Raw genomic sequence first — 21,552 nt, 5'->3', positions numbered from 1 at the left:
ATTTAATACAGGAAATTATTGAGTAAGTAAACCACAATTATAATAAAATCTCATACATTTTATTATATGGTTCACAAACTTTATAAACACCTATGATGGGATTCTGCTATTGATATTTAAGTGGATATTTATAAAGGAACTAGAGATACTTCTCAGTAAGATTAACTTAGAGAACGGTCCTGTTTTTGATATCTTAAGATTCCAAATTTTTATTCCAAATTTTCTGATATTGCCCAAGTGTTTTATCTGAACCTATGTCTTTATTATTTGGCTTAAAACCTTTGTGCACCTGGCGCTCTATTCTGCTGTGACTTTGGAGAAAGGTTACAGTTAGTTTTTTGCTGGGAGGAATAACTTCTTGAATGATGTCCCAGCTGAAAATTATTTTTTCGGTTGGATAGAACATCCCTGTACAAAACTTCCTCTATTATCCCTTGGATAATTCCTGCTATATATAGATGCCCAAGATTGATTGATGATTTTATCTTCAGTAACCTGTGATCTAAATTACTATTGGCAAGACAAGAGTGATACCTGTTTTTTTATTCTCTACATTAATAAAACATGTCTTAAGAAATCTATATGCTTCATATAGAGGATATGATTTGCCACTAAGGAAACTCTATGAAAAAAAATTGTGTTTTCATAGTAAGGCTTTATTATAAACCAAATATGACCAGCTTTCAGCTAAAATGTATTCCCTAATCAAGTTTATTCTGTCACTTTACTTGCTATTATCAATAAGACAAGTAATATATTTAAATATAGAATAAGTAACAATCAAAATGTTAACTGAATTAATATATTGGTAAAATATAGATTTTAAAAGTTTTTTGAAAATATTTGAGGAGGGGTGCACTTTTGCTCCCTCTAATTTTACTATATATGTCTCTGACTGTATGCAATCACACCTAGCTTATGCTGTCCCTTCCATTCTCCACTTGACATTAGAAAGTCAAACATAGACTGGAGTAAAAAAGGGAGAGATCTTTTCCTACCATTTAGCAGATTAAAAATTAGACTGGAAATGCATCTCAGTATGTCAGCCATAAATGTCTAAGGGATAATAATCCAACTACATACTTGTTGAACTAATTACAACATATTGCACAAAATGAAATACTTTGAATCAGAACCACTTATGAATGGTCAATTGCATACAAAAGTGCTGGAGATATGGTGATAAAAAGATGATTCAGCCATCACAAAGCTCAAAATTCTACTGGGAGAAACAGGTAGAGTGACTGAAGCCCAGGATAATATTTCAAATAATAAGTACAGTGAGATACTTATTTGACAGATGCTGTAGGAGCAAACTCATCAACTGTTTGGTAAGTACTTTCTCTATTCTAATTTGAATACATTCTATTCAATTGAGATACACAAAACATCAATTCTCCCCATTGGATTTGGATCCCATAAAACTACCTATTTCCCCAAATAGATAGTGTTTTAACTTAACAGACCTCAAAAAAGCTTGATACTAAAATGAGAATTTATAAATTGTGATCTGTAGTAAGTTAAATGGTACCCACCCCTGCGAAAAACAAAAAGTATGTCCATGAACTAATCCCTGGAACATGTAAATGTGATCAAATAAGGAAAAGATATCTTTGCAGATATAATTGTAAAGAATTTCAAGATGAGATCATTATGGAATATCCGAGTGGGCTCCAAATCTAATGGCAAGTATCTTTATTAGAGAAAGACATAGAGGGATTTAAAACAGAAAAGGAAGAGGAGAAATCCATGTGAAAGAGACAGAGATTGAAGTTATGCAGCCACAGTCAAAGAATGCTTGGAACCAAGAGAAGCTGGAAAAGACAATGAAAGATTTTCCCCTAGAGCCTTTGGATAGAGCCCTGCCAATACTTTGATTTCATATCTGTCCTCTGGAACTTGGAGACAATAATTTTTTAATGTTTAAGCAGATGGCTTTGAGGCAGTTTGTTATGGCAGCCATTGAAAGCAAGTCGTGATCTAGTTTGCCTTATTTTCCAAAGCATAAATAATTTTCACTTTCAATTAGGAAAATTGAAATTCCACAAAATGCAAGTGCATGCAGAAATATCTATCTGAGTTGCAGTTGGGAAACATTTTGCATTTAAAAAGGAAAAGTTTTAAGATATAAAAGAAAGTCTTGAGAAAACAAGAGAATATCCCTCATATATGTACAACTTCTTACTAATAGAAGCCTTAGATGTCCAGTCAATTTCAGAGGCAAAGGCTACCATTGACTGTTCATTGACCATTGACAAGCCATATGTTTCAATGATGAAACACCGCATAACAGAACACTCTAAAGCATATTGTCATAAAACAACTGTTTTATTACTAAAGTTTCTGTGGATCTGATATTCAGGCAGGATTCAGTGGGGATAGCTTACCTCTGTTCTACATGGTGCTGACTGGGATAGTTCAATTAGGGTAAGAGAATTGAAGATGGTATCACTTGCATGTCTGGGGCTTTGGTCCTGGTTGTTGGCTGAGGTGCTTTAGTTACGCTTTTCTCTCCACATAGCTTCTAATTACTCAATATTCTACCCCAGCCTTTAAAAAAAATGTTATTGTGGTAAAATACACATATAAAATATACCATCTTAAACATTTTAAGTGTACAGTTCAATGATAATAAGTACGTTTATATTCCTTTGCATCCATCATCACCCATCTATTTTCAAAACTCCTTTCATCATGCAAAACTGAAACTCTATACTTAGTAAACAGTGATTCCCCATTTCCTTCTCTGTCCAGCCCCTGGCAACTGCTATTCTTTCTGTTTCTATGATTTTGACTGTTTCAAGAAACTTATGTAAGTGGAATCATAAGGTATTTGTCATTTTGTGACTGACTCATTTCACTTAGTATAATGTCCTCAAGGTTCATCCATGTTGTAGAATTTCTATCCTTTGTAGGGCTGACTGATAAGGAGAGATTTACTTCTGACATTTAAAAACTTGTTTTCTATATGGCTTGTAGCATTTTTGTCCCTTGCTTCCTGTATGACTGTCTTCTTTGGTGTTTAGTTGTTTATGGTAATGAAATGTTTATGTGTCTATGTCATTGACTTTTGTATATTTTCTATGGCTATTATATTTAACATCCTACAATTATAACACTCTTATTTAGATATATACCAGTTTAACTGCAATAATACACAAAACTCTCTCTTTTACATTTCCATACCCACTTGTTTTGGTTGCTGATGTCCTAAAATTACACCTTTACACATTGCAGGTCCAAAAACAAAACCTAATAATTTTTCAATATATCAGTTTCTTCAATTAAACCATTGTTACAATAATAGTAGCTTCTATAATTGTACATGTACTTACCTTTACTGTGATATTTGTTTCTTCATATATGACTTCAAATTATTGTTTAGTGTCTTTTTGTTTTCATCTTCAGAACTCACATTAACATTTCTTCCAGGACAAGTCTAGTGTTAACAAACTCCTCTCAACTTTTGTGTACCTAGAAATGCCTTAATTTCTCCCTTAGTTTGAAGGAAATTTTTGCCAGATATAGGATTCTTGCTTGACAGGTTTATTTTCTTTTAGCACTTTGTATATATTGGCCCATTTCTTTATGGTTTCCAAAATTTCTGATAAGATATATGGTCATAATTTTATCAAAAATCCCTTGTATGTGATGAATCACTTCTCTTTTGATGTTTTTGATATTCCCTTTATTGTCTTCATCATTTCAAAGGCTGATAATGTGGATCTCTGAGCTCATTGTATTTAGAGTTTACTGGGCTTCTTAAATGTTTATATTCATATTCTTTGTTATATTTGGGAGTTTTGGCCATTATGTCTTCAAATATCCTCTCTTCTTTTCTCTGTCTTCTTATGGACTCCATAATGCATCTGTTCGTCCACTTGATGGTGTACCAATTGTTCCTTATTCTCTGTTCACTTTTCTTTAATCTTTTCTCTTTCTGTTCCTTGGATTGATAATTCCCATGATCTTCTCTTTACATTTGCTGAGTCTTTCTTCTGGCTGCTTAAATCTACCTTTGAAAATCTCTAGCAAATTTTTTTCATTTCACTTGTACTTTTTAGCTACAAAATTTCTTTCTACTTTTAAGTTTTCTATCTCTTTATGGATGTTTATAATTTATTCTTATATTATTTCTTGATTTCCTCTACTTTTCTTTTAGTTCTTTGAGCATCTTTATTACAGTTGTTTTATTACAGTTGTCCAGTAGGTCCACCATCATGTCTTTTTCAGTGACAGTTTCTGTTGGCTTATTTTATTTTATTTTTAAATGAGCCATTCTTTCCTGTTTCTTTGGATGCCTTATAATTTTTTTTGTTGAAAATTAGACATGTGACTGTAGTAATGTAGTAACTCCAGCAATCAGATTATACTTATTTCTCAGGGTTTCCTAGGTTTTCCCCTTTTGTTCTAAATGTTGTAGACTGTCTCTGTGCCAAGGATCCATCTGAGACGTACGTAAATTTAAGGTCCTCTCAAGTCTCTTTTGAGCCTGCACCTTTCCTTGGGCATACACAGCGACTTTCTAATTTCTCGTGTGTATGTGGTTGCTTTTAAATGTCCTAGTATTTAATGTTTACCTCCAAAAAGAAGAAAAAAGAAAAATGAAGGTGGGAAGCAGGCACTGGCCATTTAAATGCCCTGGAAATTACTTCAGCCAGAGGGTGTGTGCAACAATGGAGGAGAGGTGCAACAACAGTGACTACCTAGCTCTTCATCTAGCAGTCCGTGATTAGAAGCAGCAGTAAGCAATCAGAGCACAGATCTCCAATATTTGGATTATAACGTTCTTTTTGCCCATGCTGGCTTCTGTGAACTCCATGTAAGTTGCTCCTGGAACATATTCATGGCTGCCTGCCATTGGACTAAGGGTCAGGATAGGTAGCTGCTACTGTTTTAAGAGCTTAAATTGATCAAAAGTAACCATAATTTTCCTTATAAGCTTTTCACTGGAAGTTTCAAGCCTTCAATAGACGCCAGAACTCCAGAATATTTACATCAGATAGATTCTGCCAGTGCAATTTTTGTCTACATGGGGAGACAGATTTCTGGTGCTTTCTATTTTGCCAGCTTCCCAAAATCTTCCTTTCTAATATTGTTTCTCTCCTTGAAAGCTGGGGAGGACCAGCTGTAATTCTAATTTTTGTTGTTAGTGGACTATGGCTGTGAGAAATGTCTTCTGGATGGGGATGCCACTACCCCCTACACAGCTCACATCTCACCCACAACCTTGATTTTCTCCTGCTCTGGACCAGCCTTTTTTTATTTATTTCCTTTTCACTTGATTGGCTTCCAAAAATGAGAAAAGAAAACCTGTGAGATCTCTTAAGATTCATACCCCAAAATCATATATCATCACTTCTGCCACATTTTACTGGAGAAAAGTCACAGAGCAAACTCAGATTCAAGAAAACGGGCTGTCTTAGACCTTTTGAGCTTCTATAATAAAATACCTTAGTTCGGGTAATTTATAAATAGTAGTAATTTATTTCTCAGAGTTCTAGAGGCTGAAAAGTCAAGGCATCAGCAGATTCAATGCCTGGTGAAGGCTTGCTGTCTGCTTCATAGATGGCACATCTTGCAGAAGGGGTGAACAGTATCCTCACATGGCCAAAGGGGAAGGCAACTTCCTTCTGTTCATTTTATAAGGGAGCTAATCCTATCCATGAGGGAAGAACCCTCATGAATTAATCACCTTCTTAAACCTTTAATACAATTGAGTTCCAATATATGAATTTTGGAGCGCACCAATATTAGGGAAGTGGACTCCATCTCTTGAAAGAAGAATGGTATGTATACACAGGGATAGGAAGAATTATCTGTGGCCATCTTGCAGGCAGACTACCACACAGTGCTCTGCTTTTTCTTATCATTTTCTTTGATGACATCTGATCCTTTCTCACAAATATCTCCTTTGTAAAATACTTAGCACTTATTATTTATATCAGTCATTCGGGAATTAGTCATATACTGCCTAGTGGAACTTGTCATTAAACATTTTTTCCCGTTTTGTCATTTCAAAAACAGTCATAAACTCTTGGAGGTTAAAGATGGTGTTCTATATTTCCTTGTACCCCATAAAACCAACATAGTAGGTATTTAATAAATAACTGTCTTCTTAATTATAAATTTTAAGTTGTGGGAGAATAATGTATTTACACTAATGCACGGTGGTTGTATTATTATCCACTAGATTATTTCTTGCTGCATATCATACACTGCATTATTTCTTGCTTCATATCAATCAGTTAGTACTGACCTCCTTTTTAAAATACCCCTGACTTTCTCATGCTTATCATACATATATGGTTATAGCTAAGAGTTGCGAATGGACACAGATATGGGAAGCATATTTAAGAGGATTAACAAAAGAGTAATTAGAAGAACACATAAATCCACAAAGAAAAAAAATGACTCTTTTTTGAAGTATGCTAGCATTTTCAACATGCCTGTTGAGTTCATGATTTATGGGAGTTTCAATTGTTTAAATGTTTGGAATACTCTGCAATAAAATAAAAATTCTCTTCAAAGTTGATAAAAATGCTCAGAGGCATACTTCCTCATTTGATTATTCATAGTTACCAATGAAACCCAAGAACTCCATGCACATTTTCAGCAAGAGCAAGGCATCTGATAGCAAGGGAGCTGGAAAGGAAGAATCATACAGTGACCTAGACAACTGTCATGTCAGTGTAAGCATCAGATAAACTGATTGCAATGGTTGATTGTACTATCTCTAGCAAGAGTAATTTAGGAAACCTGAATAAGAAACCCTCTCTTGTTCATGACAGGGATGACTTTTGGTGGAACCCAATCATATTAAACAATTGTAGAATCACCAAGCTAGACATTTTATGAGATTAACTGATTTATTCCTCATCTTGAAATAAAATCTGCATGCCACAAAACTCTTCTATGCTGCTGAGACTTAGTTCTTTCTTTGAGAAAAATAAGACCCATTTATTCATGCAATAAATTTTCATTGTGTGTGAATTGTATACTAGGCCGGTTCCATGTGCTTGCCATACGTCAGTGAATAGAAGAGGCAAAGATCTTTGCCTATGGAACTTGCAGTCTAGTAGGGGACATAAATTATTTCATAAGCTTCTGCTTTATAAATATCATTAATCCTTACTAATAATGATACTTACAACAATGTTTATATATTTTACATTGCTTTTCTGATAATATAAAAAAAACTATTCCCAAAATAAACCCAATCACTAATAAGCTGTGAGTTTTGAGTTTAGAATTCTTCTCATTAACAAAACATTTCATTTTCAGATCAAGAAACTAAGGTTTTTAAAAAACTGATTTTACTGAAAATAAAATCTAACCACCCATCCTAATGTTCTTTACTTCTTTATCTGTCTTTGAAAAATATCTTCCTTTCTCTATGTTGAGTTGGATATGCATTCACAAAATCTACCATACTGTCCATATATGTTAGATATAAATTTTTGAGCTCATATGAAAGAAACCAAATTTGAATAGTTGAAGCAAAACAGAAGGGTTTATTATTTAAAAAAATGTATTTTCTCAAGGACCCCAAAACACAAAGCTGAACTTGACAAGTGAGCACTCAAAACTATTAAGGCTGTCTGCATGACCCTTGCTCTAATTCCTCTCTCAAATAGTGTCTTATTGATTGAGGTAAAAAATGACAGCAGTTGCTGGAGCAGTTTCTGGAGCCTATATTCAAATCCTGGCTATGTCATTTGTTAGCTGTGTAGCCTGGAACAGGTAAATTAATCCCTCTAATTCTCAATTTCCACATCTGTTAAAATTAGCATAATTATAATCATATCAGGATAATACTGATAGGATTATAGCAAAAAATGATAAAAAATATCTAATGATTGGCATGATACCTGCTTCATAAGGAGTCTTCAGTAAATATAAACCACCATTATTAAATAGGAGATGTTAAGAACTGAGCTGAGCTGGGGAGGGCTGAGCTGCCAGATGTGGGAGTATTCAATTAAGACAACAAGCCAAAATTAAAGTAACAATTAAGCTTTTATTCCACTTACTGTGATAGTATAATCAAGAGTACAGAAAGAAAGTGCCGGCTTCACTGTGTTTCATTTCCCCTACAAATGGCACCACGCAAGGGTCAGATGCATTAGTATAGTTTTGGATAACTGTCTTACTGCTCAGGGAACCCCAAACAAGAAGTTCCTGTGGTTTTATGGACCTAAGGGCAGGGGAAGAGGCTAGGGGAAGATCTAGGAATGGGAAAGTACCAAGTACTAAGTCAGAATGGAGAAAAGTGTCCTCCAGGGTACCCACTCCTCCCAACAAGCAGGTCTTGGCAGAGGCTCCTGGAAAGCCTCATCTCAGAGTCCCCAGTAAAGAAGCCTCTGAATGGAGGCTCCTGGGCTAAGAATGCAAATATATATATAAAACATGGCTGGCCAGGGGTCCTAAGTCCTTGACTGCAACTCCCGTCAGAGACTGCAGCACATTGTTTGTGCAAGTCAATTTGGGGAGGGAAGCTTTCCTCTGTGAAGGCCTCCCAGGCAGAGCCTTTGTATTGCCTAGGGCAGGGCAAAATCATACAGAGGTTTTTGACTTGGAGCTGGATTCCTCGAGAGGATTTCTAGGAGAAATCCTCCCAAAAGATTCAACAGTTTATATTTCATTTGTATGTTGGTGGTTCTCTTTCTAGTGAGATATAGTATAGATGAAAATATCTAACGTAGATTAGGTATTACTCTTATTATTACTATTGCTATGGTTGCTTGTATATAACTGTTCAGATTATAGTTCCAATAAAACAACTTATTCTCTCCAGGGTTAGGTAATATCATTATTCCTCATACTGAAGGCTTTTGAAAAATGTTCCTTGATCTTTACTATACAGAGTTTAACTGCTCTGCTCTCAGGAAGAAAGATAGTTGGAAATTCACCATCTAAATTTAAAAGGAGGAAAAATCTCAGCTGATAGCTGGTAACACAGTGTTGGCTATATATTGAGATACTTATTTAAAGCATCATATAGGAAATGATATACAGGCCAGGCACGGTGGCTCATGCCTGTAATCCCAGCACTTTGGGAGGCCAAGGTGGGTGGATCACCTGAGGTCAGGAGTTTGAGACCAGCCTGGCCAACATGGTGAAACCCCATCTCTACTAAAAATACAAAAATTATCCAGGTATGGTGGTGTGTGCCTGTAATCCAAACTACTCAGGAGGCTGAGGCAGGAGAATCACTTGAACCTGGGAGGCAGAGGCTGAAGTGAGCCGAGATCATGCCACTGCACTCCAGTCTGGGCAACAGAGTGAGACTGTCTCAAAAAAAAAAAAAAAAAAAAAAAAGAAAGAAAGAAATTATGTACAATCACTGTAATATGTATTAAGTTTCTTGTTTAAAAATCATCTAAATTTGTTTAGTATCCAATAAAAATTGAAGTCTCACTTTGTGCCAAGATTTATGTATTTAATAAATGGGGAGAGGAAACAAAACAGTATTTTTTCTTGAACACATGGAAATTTATAGATAATTGCTGCAATAAATATTGATCATATAAAATATATATTGAACAAACTTAACTACAATATTACTCTAAAAGAGAGGAACATGTTTCTGTATTACAGTATATGAGGTAGCCTGGGGTGGGGGCAGGAGATCAAGGAGAGTTTACCCCAAACTACAGGTGTTTATATTGAGATCTAAAGGATGAGGGAAAATGACTTTACTAATTCATTAAAGAATCACAGATGTCTTAAGCTTGTTCCAATCAAGGAAAATTGTATATTCAAAACCATTGGTTCTCAAATTTGGCTCTACTTTGGAATCATATTCATAACTTTACACAATACTGATGCCTAGATTTCATGCCCAGATTCTGATTTCATTGGCATGGGGTATGGCTTTGGTGTTGGGATCTTTTTTTATAACTCCACTAGTGGTTCTGATATACTTTAGTCAGTGCTTTAGAAACAATGTTTAAATTTTCAAGGTAGGAGGATTATGTCTTACTCAAGAAACCATAGAAAGACTCATATGGTTGGTTGGAATTCAAAGAAAAAGAGGGAATGTGTTATGACATGGGTCTATGAGTATAAACAATACCAAATCATCCAAATTCTGGTAGGCCACATCCGAAGTTTGGCCTTTGTCTTGAGAATACTGGAAGACTATGGAAAGACTTTAAGCAGATATTATAATCTCAGAATTTATGTTTGCAATGAAAGACTGTAAAGAGAAGCTATGAAGTTAGCTTCGGCTAGGATGGTAGGAAGGAATGAGTTAAATAGATTCAGGAGATATTTTTAAAGAGGTGAAATTGGCAGAGTTGGGCAAAGGATTGGATCTGAGAGGTGGTGAGACTGACAGCTTGATTTTTGGCTAGTGGGACTGAGCTGATAGTAGGGATAGATAGTGAGCTTAATCTTAGAGATATTTGAGCTCCCTTTGAGGTATCTAAGCAGAGACAGTGAAGTGATAGTGAAATATAAGGAGATGGCTGAGCTTGAGATTTTTATTGTTTAGGAGTAAAGATCTAAATTGCAATAGAGATGCTTTACACTAACCTTGTCAGTTTCATAAAAATTGCTTTACTGGTACAAAACATGGTAAAAGGCACTGTAATAGACAGAAAAAAATGATTCAGATGGTACCCATGACCTTAAGTGGTTAATTATTTAATGGAGGAGATAGGAAAGACAGTGAGAATTTAATGTGATTTTAAAATGAACATCTTAAAATGTCTCAAGGTAGAATGAAATAGAAGAGAAGAAAATCCAGCAACTTTTATCAGGTTGTAATAATTAAATGCTAAAATATTATTAGAAAAAATAATAATATTCTGATCTGATAGAAAAGGAAAGCTAATAGAATTTGAGGAAAGGGAATGACCCTGAAGAATCATGAAAACTCTCAAGGATTACAACATCATATTAGGACACGGTGTCTAGTTGGAAACATTTTGGTTTTTCATTCAGCTTCAACTGGAGAACCAAAAAGAAAGAACAAAGAGGACAGCAGGAGTTTTAAATCATGGATTTGTTTATTCGAAACTGCCACATACCAATACAACAATACTATGATAAGAGCTAGGAGTACAACTGTGGACAAGGTAGTCATCATTCTGGCACATAGTTTATAGGTTCATATCATATTTATTATAAAAAATAGTTTATTTGGGACAATATCCCTAATTAGCTTTCACAAAGGAAACCAGTCAAAATAATGACTTTATTCAAAGAGGTTAAGTAGCCATTCTATGAGTTTGCATTCCCTGTGTGTTGAAGCAAGTTTGTTTTTTTCTTTTTTTGAGACAGAATCTTGCTCTGTTGCCTAGGCTGGAGTGCAGTGGCGCCCTCGGCTCACTGCAACCTCCATCTCCCAGGTTCAAGCACTTCTCCTGCCTCAGCCTCCCAAGTAGCTGGGATTACAGGCATGTGCCACCATACCCGGCTGATTTTTGTATTTTTAGTAGAGACGGGGTTTCACCATGTTGGCCAGGCTGGTCTTGAACTCCTGACCTCAGGTGATCTATCTGCCTTGGCCTCCCAAAGTGTTGGGATTACAGGCGGGAGCCACTGCACCCAGTCTGAAGCAAGTTTTAGGGCAGCTGGTTTTCAACCTTGGCTATACATTGGAATCACCTGGAAAGGCTTTTAAACTACTGATGCCTTGGTCATACTCCTGGGGATTCTGACTTAATTGTCCCGGGGTTTGGATGGAGCATGAGAATTTTTTAAAGCTTTCCATTCTAATAGTCAACAAAATATTCTAATGGTCAACAAAAGTTGAAAGCCACAGCTTTAAGGGCATGTTTTATCACTCAGACTACTAAGTCACCCGAAGAATGAGACTGAGCAAGGAACGAAAGAATTCTGATTATATAGGAAAAATAATAACAAACATTTCTTTAATCTCAGTGTGTCATGAACACTTCTAAACACTTAACATATTTTAAATCAGTTAGTGGTCCCAAAAACCATCTGAGGAAGTCACTTTTACTATTCCCATTTGAGAGATGAGAAAACTGAAACCTAACAGCACACACCAAGTAAGTGTTAGAGCAGGTGCTTGAACTCAATCAGTCTTCTTCTGGAGCTTCTTATCTGAACTAGTATGATATATTGCCTCTAAATATAGTGTAATGGTAATTTTACACCAGAAGAATTATAAAAGAAAGGAAAAGCTATAAAAATAGAATATCATTAAATCAGTTAAATGCCAGTTGGTAATAGAGTGATTATTATGACTGCATAAAATATCTGTGGGCTATACATACGTGTATATGGACATATATATGTATATATGTATATATTCAAATATGTCTATATATAGATATATGTATACATATTTGTATATATATGTGTGTGTATATATATATGCTGGTTCTCATGTTTTATTCATTTGTAGGAATCAGTTAACAAGTTCTTGTTACATAGTATGAAGGTTCTGTTTTCAGTAGTGAAACAGTGAGATAAAAGTGGTTGAACCATGTGATTTTTTTCTGACTTTTCAAAGACATTTTCTCCTGGAGGAAACTCAAGTGCTAAGGCTATTCCACATAATCTCAAGAACAACTACTACTTTATGGTAATGACCAAACTGTAGTAATACAATCTTAGGAGCATATAATCATCCTCTAGGGAGCACATTTTACAAATTGAACCTATTTTGCAGGTGGAAATACCATAAAGAAAATTATCATTGGAGAGATTACTGGCACACTGCATTCATTCACATGTCAAAGTGGAAAACATTCCAATTTAATTCTATAAAACATGTATCTGAGTCAACCTGCCATATGTATTTTTTACACTTTCTATGCCCTTACAGAATATCTACCAAATAAATGCTGCACATTTCTAAGTGGCTGGCTTTTAAGCTGCTTTGCCTATGGCTTTTTGTTCCCTCTTTTTGTCAGCTGAGAAATCAAGTAAACAAAACATTGTGGCTGGTAGCATATGCCCTCAATGCAGTGGATATTTTGTGTCCGGCAGCTGGAGCATTGGTCGTACAGACGGGCTTCATTTGTTCCATATGAATACAAGCTAATAAATGGAAATAATTCCATTTGATATTCAATTAAGAGCTCTCCTGACTCCTGTTATTAAAGCCTACAAACTATTGAGCATAAAATTAAAATTGAGCAGTTCAGCTCTTTTTGACATTATAACACTGCCTGAAAAATAATGATGTAAAATTATTTTTACATCAGTCGCAAGTCATTCCTTACAGCCCATGGCAAATAAGAAGTGGAAACATTGAGGAAGAAAGAGTAAATATTTAAAACTTGATCATTAGTACACATAATGTTAGGAGCAGGCTACTGTGCTCATCCAAATACATCAACCCAGTTTGTTGAACACAAGATATTACATTGATTTTAACAGAATGTTACAAGATTATTATCGCCAAAGTTCCAATGAAGGAAATGATTAAAGCACTAGGCATTTTAAGGTCTTAAAATGACAGAAAATACTATAGGAAATCAATAACCAGAAAGAATAATAGAGAATCAATATACTGTAATTGAAAGGAAATTGAATTGGGTTTTTTTTTTATCCGTTCTAAATTTTCTTCAGACTGCCAGACCACTGAAGATAGTGAATCTTGTTTTGCCATCAGCGATGTGACTTTCTGTAAGTCTCATGTGCTGCAGGGGCCACCTTTATTGTTTTTTATTTAGGAAGCACTCAGCTGGATAGACGGTATGAGATTTTGTGTGTGTGTTCTCTTTACCAGTCTTGGACTCCTTAAAAAAAAAAAAAAAAAAAAACAGAAACAAAATCAAAGACACAGCAGACAAAAACAACCATCTCCACATAACCAGAGAAGTCAAATTAATGAGAATTCAGACATTGAAACCAGAGGACTTGTTAGATAAGCCTCACACTTGAACCTAAGTGAAGTTCTTCTTCTAGTTTTTATCAAACACTATGCCTGTCATTCTTGCTATGCAACAAGAAACATTACCAGTTGCAGATACAAATTCAATTTGAATCTGTATGAATCTAACTCATCTTTATTTCTTATTATTTTAAAAATTTATTATAATCAAACAAAAAAGCTTGAATGAACCTCAGGGAGATAAGTGAATGTGAACAGAAATTAAAGAATGTTAAAATGAGAAATCCAGGCTGGGTGCTGTGGCTTAAACCTATAATCCCAGCATTTTGGGAGGCTGAGGTGGGAGGATCCCTTGAGCCCAGGAGTATAAAACCAAACACTTAATAATTCTGAGTCTCAATGTTGTTGACTATGAAATAGAAATATCTTCCCTACCTACCTTAAATAGATGACATTTATGAAAAAGATTCATAAGTTATAAAACAACACCTCAATGAAAAATGCTGTATCTGGACTTTAAAAAGAAGTGAATTAAATACTAATTTCACCTCTTAGTAAATATGTGATCTTAATGAAGTCCTTAGTTTTCTTGTCTATTATATAATAATGGTAAGAGCACCTTCTCATACGGTCATTGTGAAGCTTACATGTATAAAAAGCTCAGTACCATGGCTGACACATAGAACGCATTAAACAGTGTTCAAAAATGTAATCAATATAGGAAATAAGTATTATTTTATTTCCTTAATAATTTCTTAGTTATACCCCATTGTGATATGTGATAAGAGAATGTACTTTATTTCTAGTTTTCCAGATAATCTGTATCCTAAACATTCTTTACTCCCAAATTCAGTCTTTGAGCATCCTAGCTCTTGACATCCACAGCTAATATTTAGGAAACATTAAAGTTTGTTTGTACATTTGAAGGAAGAACTAAGTTAAATAAATGGAACTTACCAATCCTAAAATCTAGACTGCTGTTATTAAGAAGAAGAACAACTGTACAAATGCTGTTATCAAAGGGCATATGAATCAGGCGGGAAAAAAAAGAACACAGAAAGGTGAAAAGTCTTTGTCAAGCAGAGGAGAGAAATTATTGTCTTGTAATACATATGAGAGAGTCTATACAAATATTAAACATTTTTAAAATGAAAAGAAATATTGTACATGGTATAAATAATGTTTAAGACATTGCCTAGGTTAGAAGATGAGATATATTTACCTATTCTACCTACTTCAAATGCTTTTTTGCTGTTGTTATTTGGAACCTCCAAATACTAGAATGCTTTAGAATTATAAAACCATTGACCATGTTCAGTTATGTTTAAAAGAAAACATCATTCTGAGGAAACTGGAAATTATATATTTATAAATGTTTGTCCATAGCATTGCTGAAACAAATGGCTCAGGTTTCACTGTTAATCCAGTTGCTGATATTTTTGACTACTCAATACACCAAAATGGTACAGTCAAGTTGGTGCTAATAGATGTCATTTATTTACACAAACTGACAATAGGTTCACCAAACTTAAGAGACGAATCTAAGGGGGACAGAAAAGAAATTCCTGTGTGTGCTTTGGCAGCTTAGACATATTTACCATGAACAAGATTATATCTTAAAAGCTATTTGTTAAGCTTAAAATTAAGTTATATGGTTGTAATATGTGGAGATAGCACATTGGAATAGCTCTTCACTTAATGTTATATATCACTTTTTCCACCAATATTATTTAGTCTAGGAAAGTAAAATCCTCTTGAGGAAGTAATTAGAAAAAGCACACATCAGGGAATGTAATTGAGGATAGACTTTTGTTGACCTCAGAAGAGAAAAGCTCAAAAGAAATTTCATAAAATTTTAAATTTGGCAAGAGGACCACAATGTCTTTGATAATTAGACTTTCAACACATTTGGATTTGCTAATTGGATCTAAGTTCTAATTAGGCTTTTTATATAACTAAGAATGACATATCATTGTATGAATTTAATGTGCTTTTACAGTTGAAACTAACAATTAGCAGCCTTTTCCAAATTATTTTAATAAGGAAAAAGCTGGCTCTGCTGTTTATACTGTGACATTCCCTTCTCTTAAGATATATTATGTACATCTTAGTTTTCTTAATTAAACACCTTTTGGGGAGCTTAAAGGGAAACTCAGGTTTTAATAGGAAGCACGTAATTGTTTATTTGTGGGGGAGACTTGCCAGCCAGTATGTAGATGACGTTGGAAGCTACAGACAAACCGCAATAAAAAGAAATAAATCACAGTCATCAGGAGGAAACAGCACAAATAACCATTTGCCCCTATGACCATTCAGTTAATCAAAATAGTCTCTGAATACGATGAAAGATCCGTTACATTTTTAAGTGTGCACATGCAGAATATGTTCCCAAATGTGAAGGGTCATGGAGCTGGTTTCAGGATGAATAATAGGAAATTTCTTCTCAAGATGTGCATTACAACATTCTCTCTCTCTGTAGCCTTGTTCCGTAAACAGTTATCTGCTAATTCAAGTCAAATCATCTCTTTCTTTTCTCCATATTTTTGATTGAGAGTCATCAATTTTCATCCCATTCAGATATATAGACAGTAATTTAAAAACTGGTAGCCCTCAGATTTGTATATTCCAAGAGATAAGATCTATATAACAGCATAAAATTAAACTACCATTTGGGTGAGTAAAGAGCAGTGAGTCATTGCAAGACTTTAAGGGAAAGGCTGCTGCCAAAATATTCCAAGCAAACTGATAACACTGCCAAAAAGGCAAATTATATTGTTTTATGTGCTATGAATACTTTGAAAACAAAGACATACACATGATTTTTTTCAAATAAAAGCAGTTGCCCTTCTAACCATATTAAAAATAGTGTCTTTTTGCCAGTAAAAGCCATATAAGATCAAATTAAAACCATTGAAACTATTAGAGAATCTAACTTACAGTAATTGATATATTAAAAGAGACATTATGTTAGAGTTATATGTGCTATTATTTTTCCAATTAGTGCATTACTGGGACTGAGTGATTGGTGTATACATAACTCCTCATTAAGTAAAATGTCCTCAATGAGCCTCCTAAAGCACACTGGGTACTGTCATGTGCCATATGATGATATTTAAAAGCAAGAAATGGCATTTCTAATAACTTCATTTCCTATTTAAAAAGAAAACCTGTGCAGTACTCTTTCCATACCAATTATTCTAAGAGCTATCACATAGTTCTCCATAAGGACTATACAGAGGTGATGGGACTGTTCTTCAGGCAAAAAAATGACCAAAGTTGTCTTATCTTTCAGCTTGGGTGCTGGAATCCTGTCACAGGTCTGAATGGGTCACTGACTGACAAGAAATTGGAGAATAACATGCGTGGAGTGGTTCTACGTGTGGTAACTGTTCTGGTAAGTATTATCTGAGCCTTGTGGTTTTGACTTTTGGAGGTTACTTTATCCTATATTTCTTGCTTTTATTAACTGATGACATAATCTTAAAAGAGCTTTTTAACAAATTCTAAATACGCTTTCTAAGATTTTTTAATGGTCGTATTTCACAGCCTTCAATTTATGTGGATCAGGATCACAGTTTTGCAGACTTTTAATTACAGTGCATGTGTTAGGAATTTTCTTAGAAATTTTAGGCTCAATTTCCATCCTACAGTTTTCTACACATGATAAAGTAAAGGTATGTCTCAGGCCTTCTTTCATTAAAACTATAGTGAACATAGATAGTGAACATATAGTGAACGTTGAAACTATAAATGAACATAACCCTGACCATGCCAAACAATGGTAGATCTGGTAAAATGTACATTCTGTAATAGTGAAATATTAACAAACTAAGAATCTTGTAAGAACCTACTTCAAAGGGAAGCTGTTGTTTAATAGGCATCTATTGTCGACTGTATTCCAGGCTCAGTGCTGATTACTGAGGACATTGACAAATAAACTGACAGATATAATTCTGTCTTGATAGAACTTATCATCTAGTGATTCTGTGAATGTTGAATAGGATTACAGTAGTTTCGCCCTATCTGTGGGGGATGCATTCCAAGATCCTCAGTGGATGCCTGAAACTGTGGATAGTTTTATGTTTTCTTCCAACACCATCACATTGTGTAGGGCTTGTAGGTTATAGAGTGTGGATATGCTGGACAAAGGGATGATTCACATCTAGGGCATGTCAGTGGGATGGTGTGAGATTTCATCATGCTACTTAAAACAATGTTAAATTCAAAACTTATAAATTGTTTATTTCTGGAAGTTTTCATTTAATATTTTTTGGGCCATGGCTGATTGGGGAGTAACCGAAACTGGTGAAAGACAAACCATGGATAAGGAGAGTCTACTGTATACCTGGGAAAGATCTGTTACAATTTCATTTACTTATTAAAAAGTCATGGATACATATGTAACAAACCTGCACATTGTGCACGTGTACCCTAAAACTTAAAGTACAATAATAAAAAAGTCAATAAATGGTAACTGTTATAATTCTATACATTATAGTTTTCTTTCCTAATAGATATATATAATAAGATGTTAATAGAAATATTCTTAAACAGTAAAATACTCAAATGGGCTCTTTCTAAATAGCCATAAACCACGAAGGCATACATTCTCCTTTGCTATTCCAATGTGTTTTATCGTGTGCTAGTTTATAGCCTGCTTCAAAACATAATAGTCCATAGTTACTACTTTATTTTTCTTCAGAAAAGTCTACTTGTTTTTAATTTTGAAAAAGATTTTCCTATGGGCTAGGTAAATTGCAGAATTAGTAAAAAGGAGAGGAAGACTTTTTGATACGCTGATGCTAATTGGATGTTCATCAAATTTTATAACACCAGTTGCTGCCCTTTGTACATTGTTTACTACAAATTAAATATATGCAATATAATTTTATTGTCAAAAAAGTGGATTTGTGAATATTTTCTATGAAAGGACATTCAAGTGAGTAACCTATTCTTTTTGTGGCCCATAAATTATTCCTAGTTATTATTTTTAAAAGGGCTTAATTGCTTTTGGTAAATAATTATAAGTATTTCACAACTTAAATGTGAATTTGCTTCTGTATGTACCTAAGGGTGTAGATATGTATTTACATTGATACACTAATATTAAAAAAAGACAGACATTTAAAGTACAGCAAATTATTAATAGTCTTTCCTCCAGTGATTAGCATGAAAACTCCAGTGATGATTGCAATGAAAGACGGTATATGTGCTTTGTTTTCCTTTGAGAAAAGAAAACAAATCTTTAAGTCCAATTAACCTCAATCAGTTTTAAGCAAATATTTATTTCGTAGTTACTATATGATAAACTCAGTAATGGATATAAGGGAAATAATATACAGACCTTGTCCTCAAAGTATTCATAGAATCTTGTTAGATTGCTGCACATAGAGAAAAACAGCTCAGGTTGATTAAATATGGTTGACCCTTGGTGTCTGTGAGGCATTGGTTCCAGGAAACCCCCACACCAAAATCTGCAAATGCTCAAGTTTCTGATATAAAATGATATAGTATTTGCATATAACCTATGTACCGCCTCTCATATGCTTTAAAGCATTTTAGATTACTCTTAATACCTAATACAATGTAAATGCTATGTAAGTAGTGGCTCTACCGAGTTATATATTTATTTTTGTTATTTTTATTGGGGTTTTTTCCTAATATTTTTGAGCCTCGGTTTGTTTAATCTGTGGAGTTGGGTCTGCAGATGCAGAACCTGTGAATATGGAGTGCTAACTGTAGTTACTATGTGCAAGCTACTCTATTAAGTCTTTTGCATGTATTGTCTTATTTTCTCCTCACAATATTCTCAAGAAATAGGTAATATTCTGACCTCAAGAATGAAATAGGTAATATTCTGACGTCAAGAGGAAACTGAGACATCCAGAAGTTGAAATACATACATATATATTATCATTAAGGGAAGGGGTTAAGGTCTAGAATCAGACTTCCTGAATTTGAATCCTAACTCTGCTACTTACTATCTGTATAATGTTCATAAATACATGAGCCTACAAGAAATTGAAGAACAACATAACATGCAAGGAGTGGTTCTACGTGTGGTAACTGCTCTGGTAAGTTTTACCTGAGGCTTGTGGTTTTATAGATAGTAAGTAGCAGAGTTAGGATTCAAATTCAGGAAGTCAGATTCTAGACGTTAACCCCTTCCCTCTTAAAGATACATTATACTGTCTCCAGTCCTACTGTGATAAGTGTGAGAATTGAGGTGTCTATAGAATTTTGTTTGACTTGAGAGTTGAAAATGCTTACGTCTGAATAAGGTGAAAGTGAGTTTTATTGGGAAGGCTTGTAGGTACAATTATGTTAAATTCATTTCCAGGCTGAATAAAACAATTGCTATTTTGTTCATGAAATAGCAGCACTTCACACAGTGTTAATTCCTGCACACCCCAGGTTCACCTTCATGACTCTTAATAATCTCTATTTCCTGCAAGCTTAGCCCTGCACAGATATTGAATATGGTTTTGTGACTGGAGACATGCAAGCAGTGTGTTTTTTTTTTTTTTCAAGTCTTCTATGATGGACTTATCAGTTGGGTGCCAGTTGAGTAACAGGTTGTTACACTTATTACATTACTACAATATACAATCATTGTATTTAATAATTTTGCATGCTTTCTGTGTCTTTCTGTAACTACTGTGAGAATGGAAACCCGTCATTCCCTTCTTATTTATTTTCTACAAGTGCCTTTTCAGGTCTAGCTCTTAGTTATATGGCCTTGCAAGCTTCTTCTACTCAACACTGAGAACCACTTTCCCCTCACCCCACCCAGCAACTCCCAAATCTTGAGGCTTTACCTCACTAAACCCTGAAACTAGGATTTGATCTATATTCAACTTGATGTTGTCACCTAAACGCAACCTCCCGCCCTCTTATATTCCAGTATTTATGTCCAACACTTTCCAGAAGAGAAAAGGGAAAGGACCAATGTGTACATTGGAAGAAGGTATTTCCTCCTTTCTTCTATTGAAAATGAAATCTAGTCTCAGCTCTACCCACTCCCTCTTTTCTTAAGAAATTTTATATTATCAATTACACCAGGTTAATAAAATTGATTTTTCTTACCAAGGTTTTGAAATTCCTATTCTTATGACTGTTGATATTTTATTGACTTGAAAGAAATAACCTCATATTTATTTTAAACTACACAATTCAGCACTCTACTGTTTGTGATCCCATGGGCAAATAAGTGGTGGTCTCAAACGTTTCATTGAAGAGTTAAATAGAGGTATTATTGACGAAGATGTAAATAGTGTTAAAGGAATCAACAAGCAGTGTTGAATCACCAGGACCTAGATGCACAGAAAGCATTGACTTACATGAAGACTGATAAGGTATGGGAGGAAGCAGTATTAGTAGACAAAGCAATAGAGCCATGGGAGAGAGACCATCGCCCATAGTAGCAGTGAGCTACAGTGCAGAAAAAGAAAGAGAATCACTGCCAATACCAAAATCAGGCTATGAGGAACTGGGAATAAGGGATACCCTGATCTCACTCCTCTTGTCTATCTCTTTGCATGGTCTCCAACTGCAAATCCAACCAGAAGTCACAGGTTATGGGAGCCTAAGTAAGGAAGACCATGAAAGTTAGTCTTTCAGGACACAGAGCAAGGCAGTGAAGCCCTCAGTGAATCCAGAAGAAAAGTAGGGAAAAACCAACACCAGCATCTACCATTTGATAGGACCTATTATAAGAAGGTTATATATATTAA

The 21,552-nt window shown here is 34.7% G+C and overlaps 1 protein-coding gene across 2 annotated transcripts in view; it reads left to right on the top strand.

Moving 5' to 3' along the window:
- GRID2 (glutamate ionotropic receptor delta type subunit 2) overlaps nucleotides 1-21,552 on the top strand; it is a 1,458,882-nt gene that overhangs the window by 1,092,124 nt on the left and 345,206 nt on the right. For both annotated transcript variants that reach the window (XM_055296994.2, XM_055296993.2), the window contains one exon: nucleotides 17,112-17,213. In XM_055296994.2, coding sequence (XP_055152969.1) covers nucleotides 17,112-17,213 — 102 coding nt within the window. The remainder of the gene's footprint in view (nucleotides 1-17,111; nucleotides 17,214-21,552) is intronic.

The sequence above is a fragment of the Symphalangus syndactylus genome, chromosome 10, assembly GCF_028878055.3.
Source record: "Symphalangus syndactylus isolate Jambi chromosome 10, NHGRI_mSymSyn1-v2.1_pri, whole genome shotgun sequence".
Lineage (NCBI taxonomy): Eukaryota > Metazoa > Chordata > Mammalia > Primates > Hylobatidae > Symphalangus > Symphalangus syndactylus.
The sequence above is the reverse complement of the archived record's forward strand: the minus strand, read 5'-3'. Positions and strand labels throughout refer to the sequence as shown.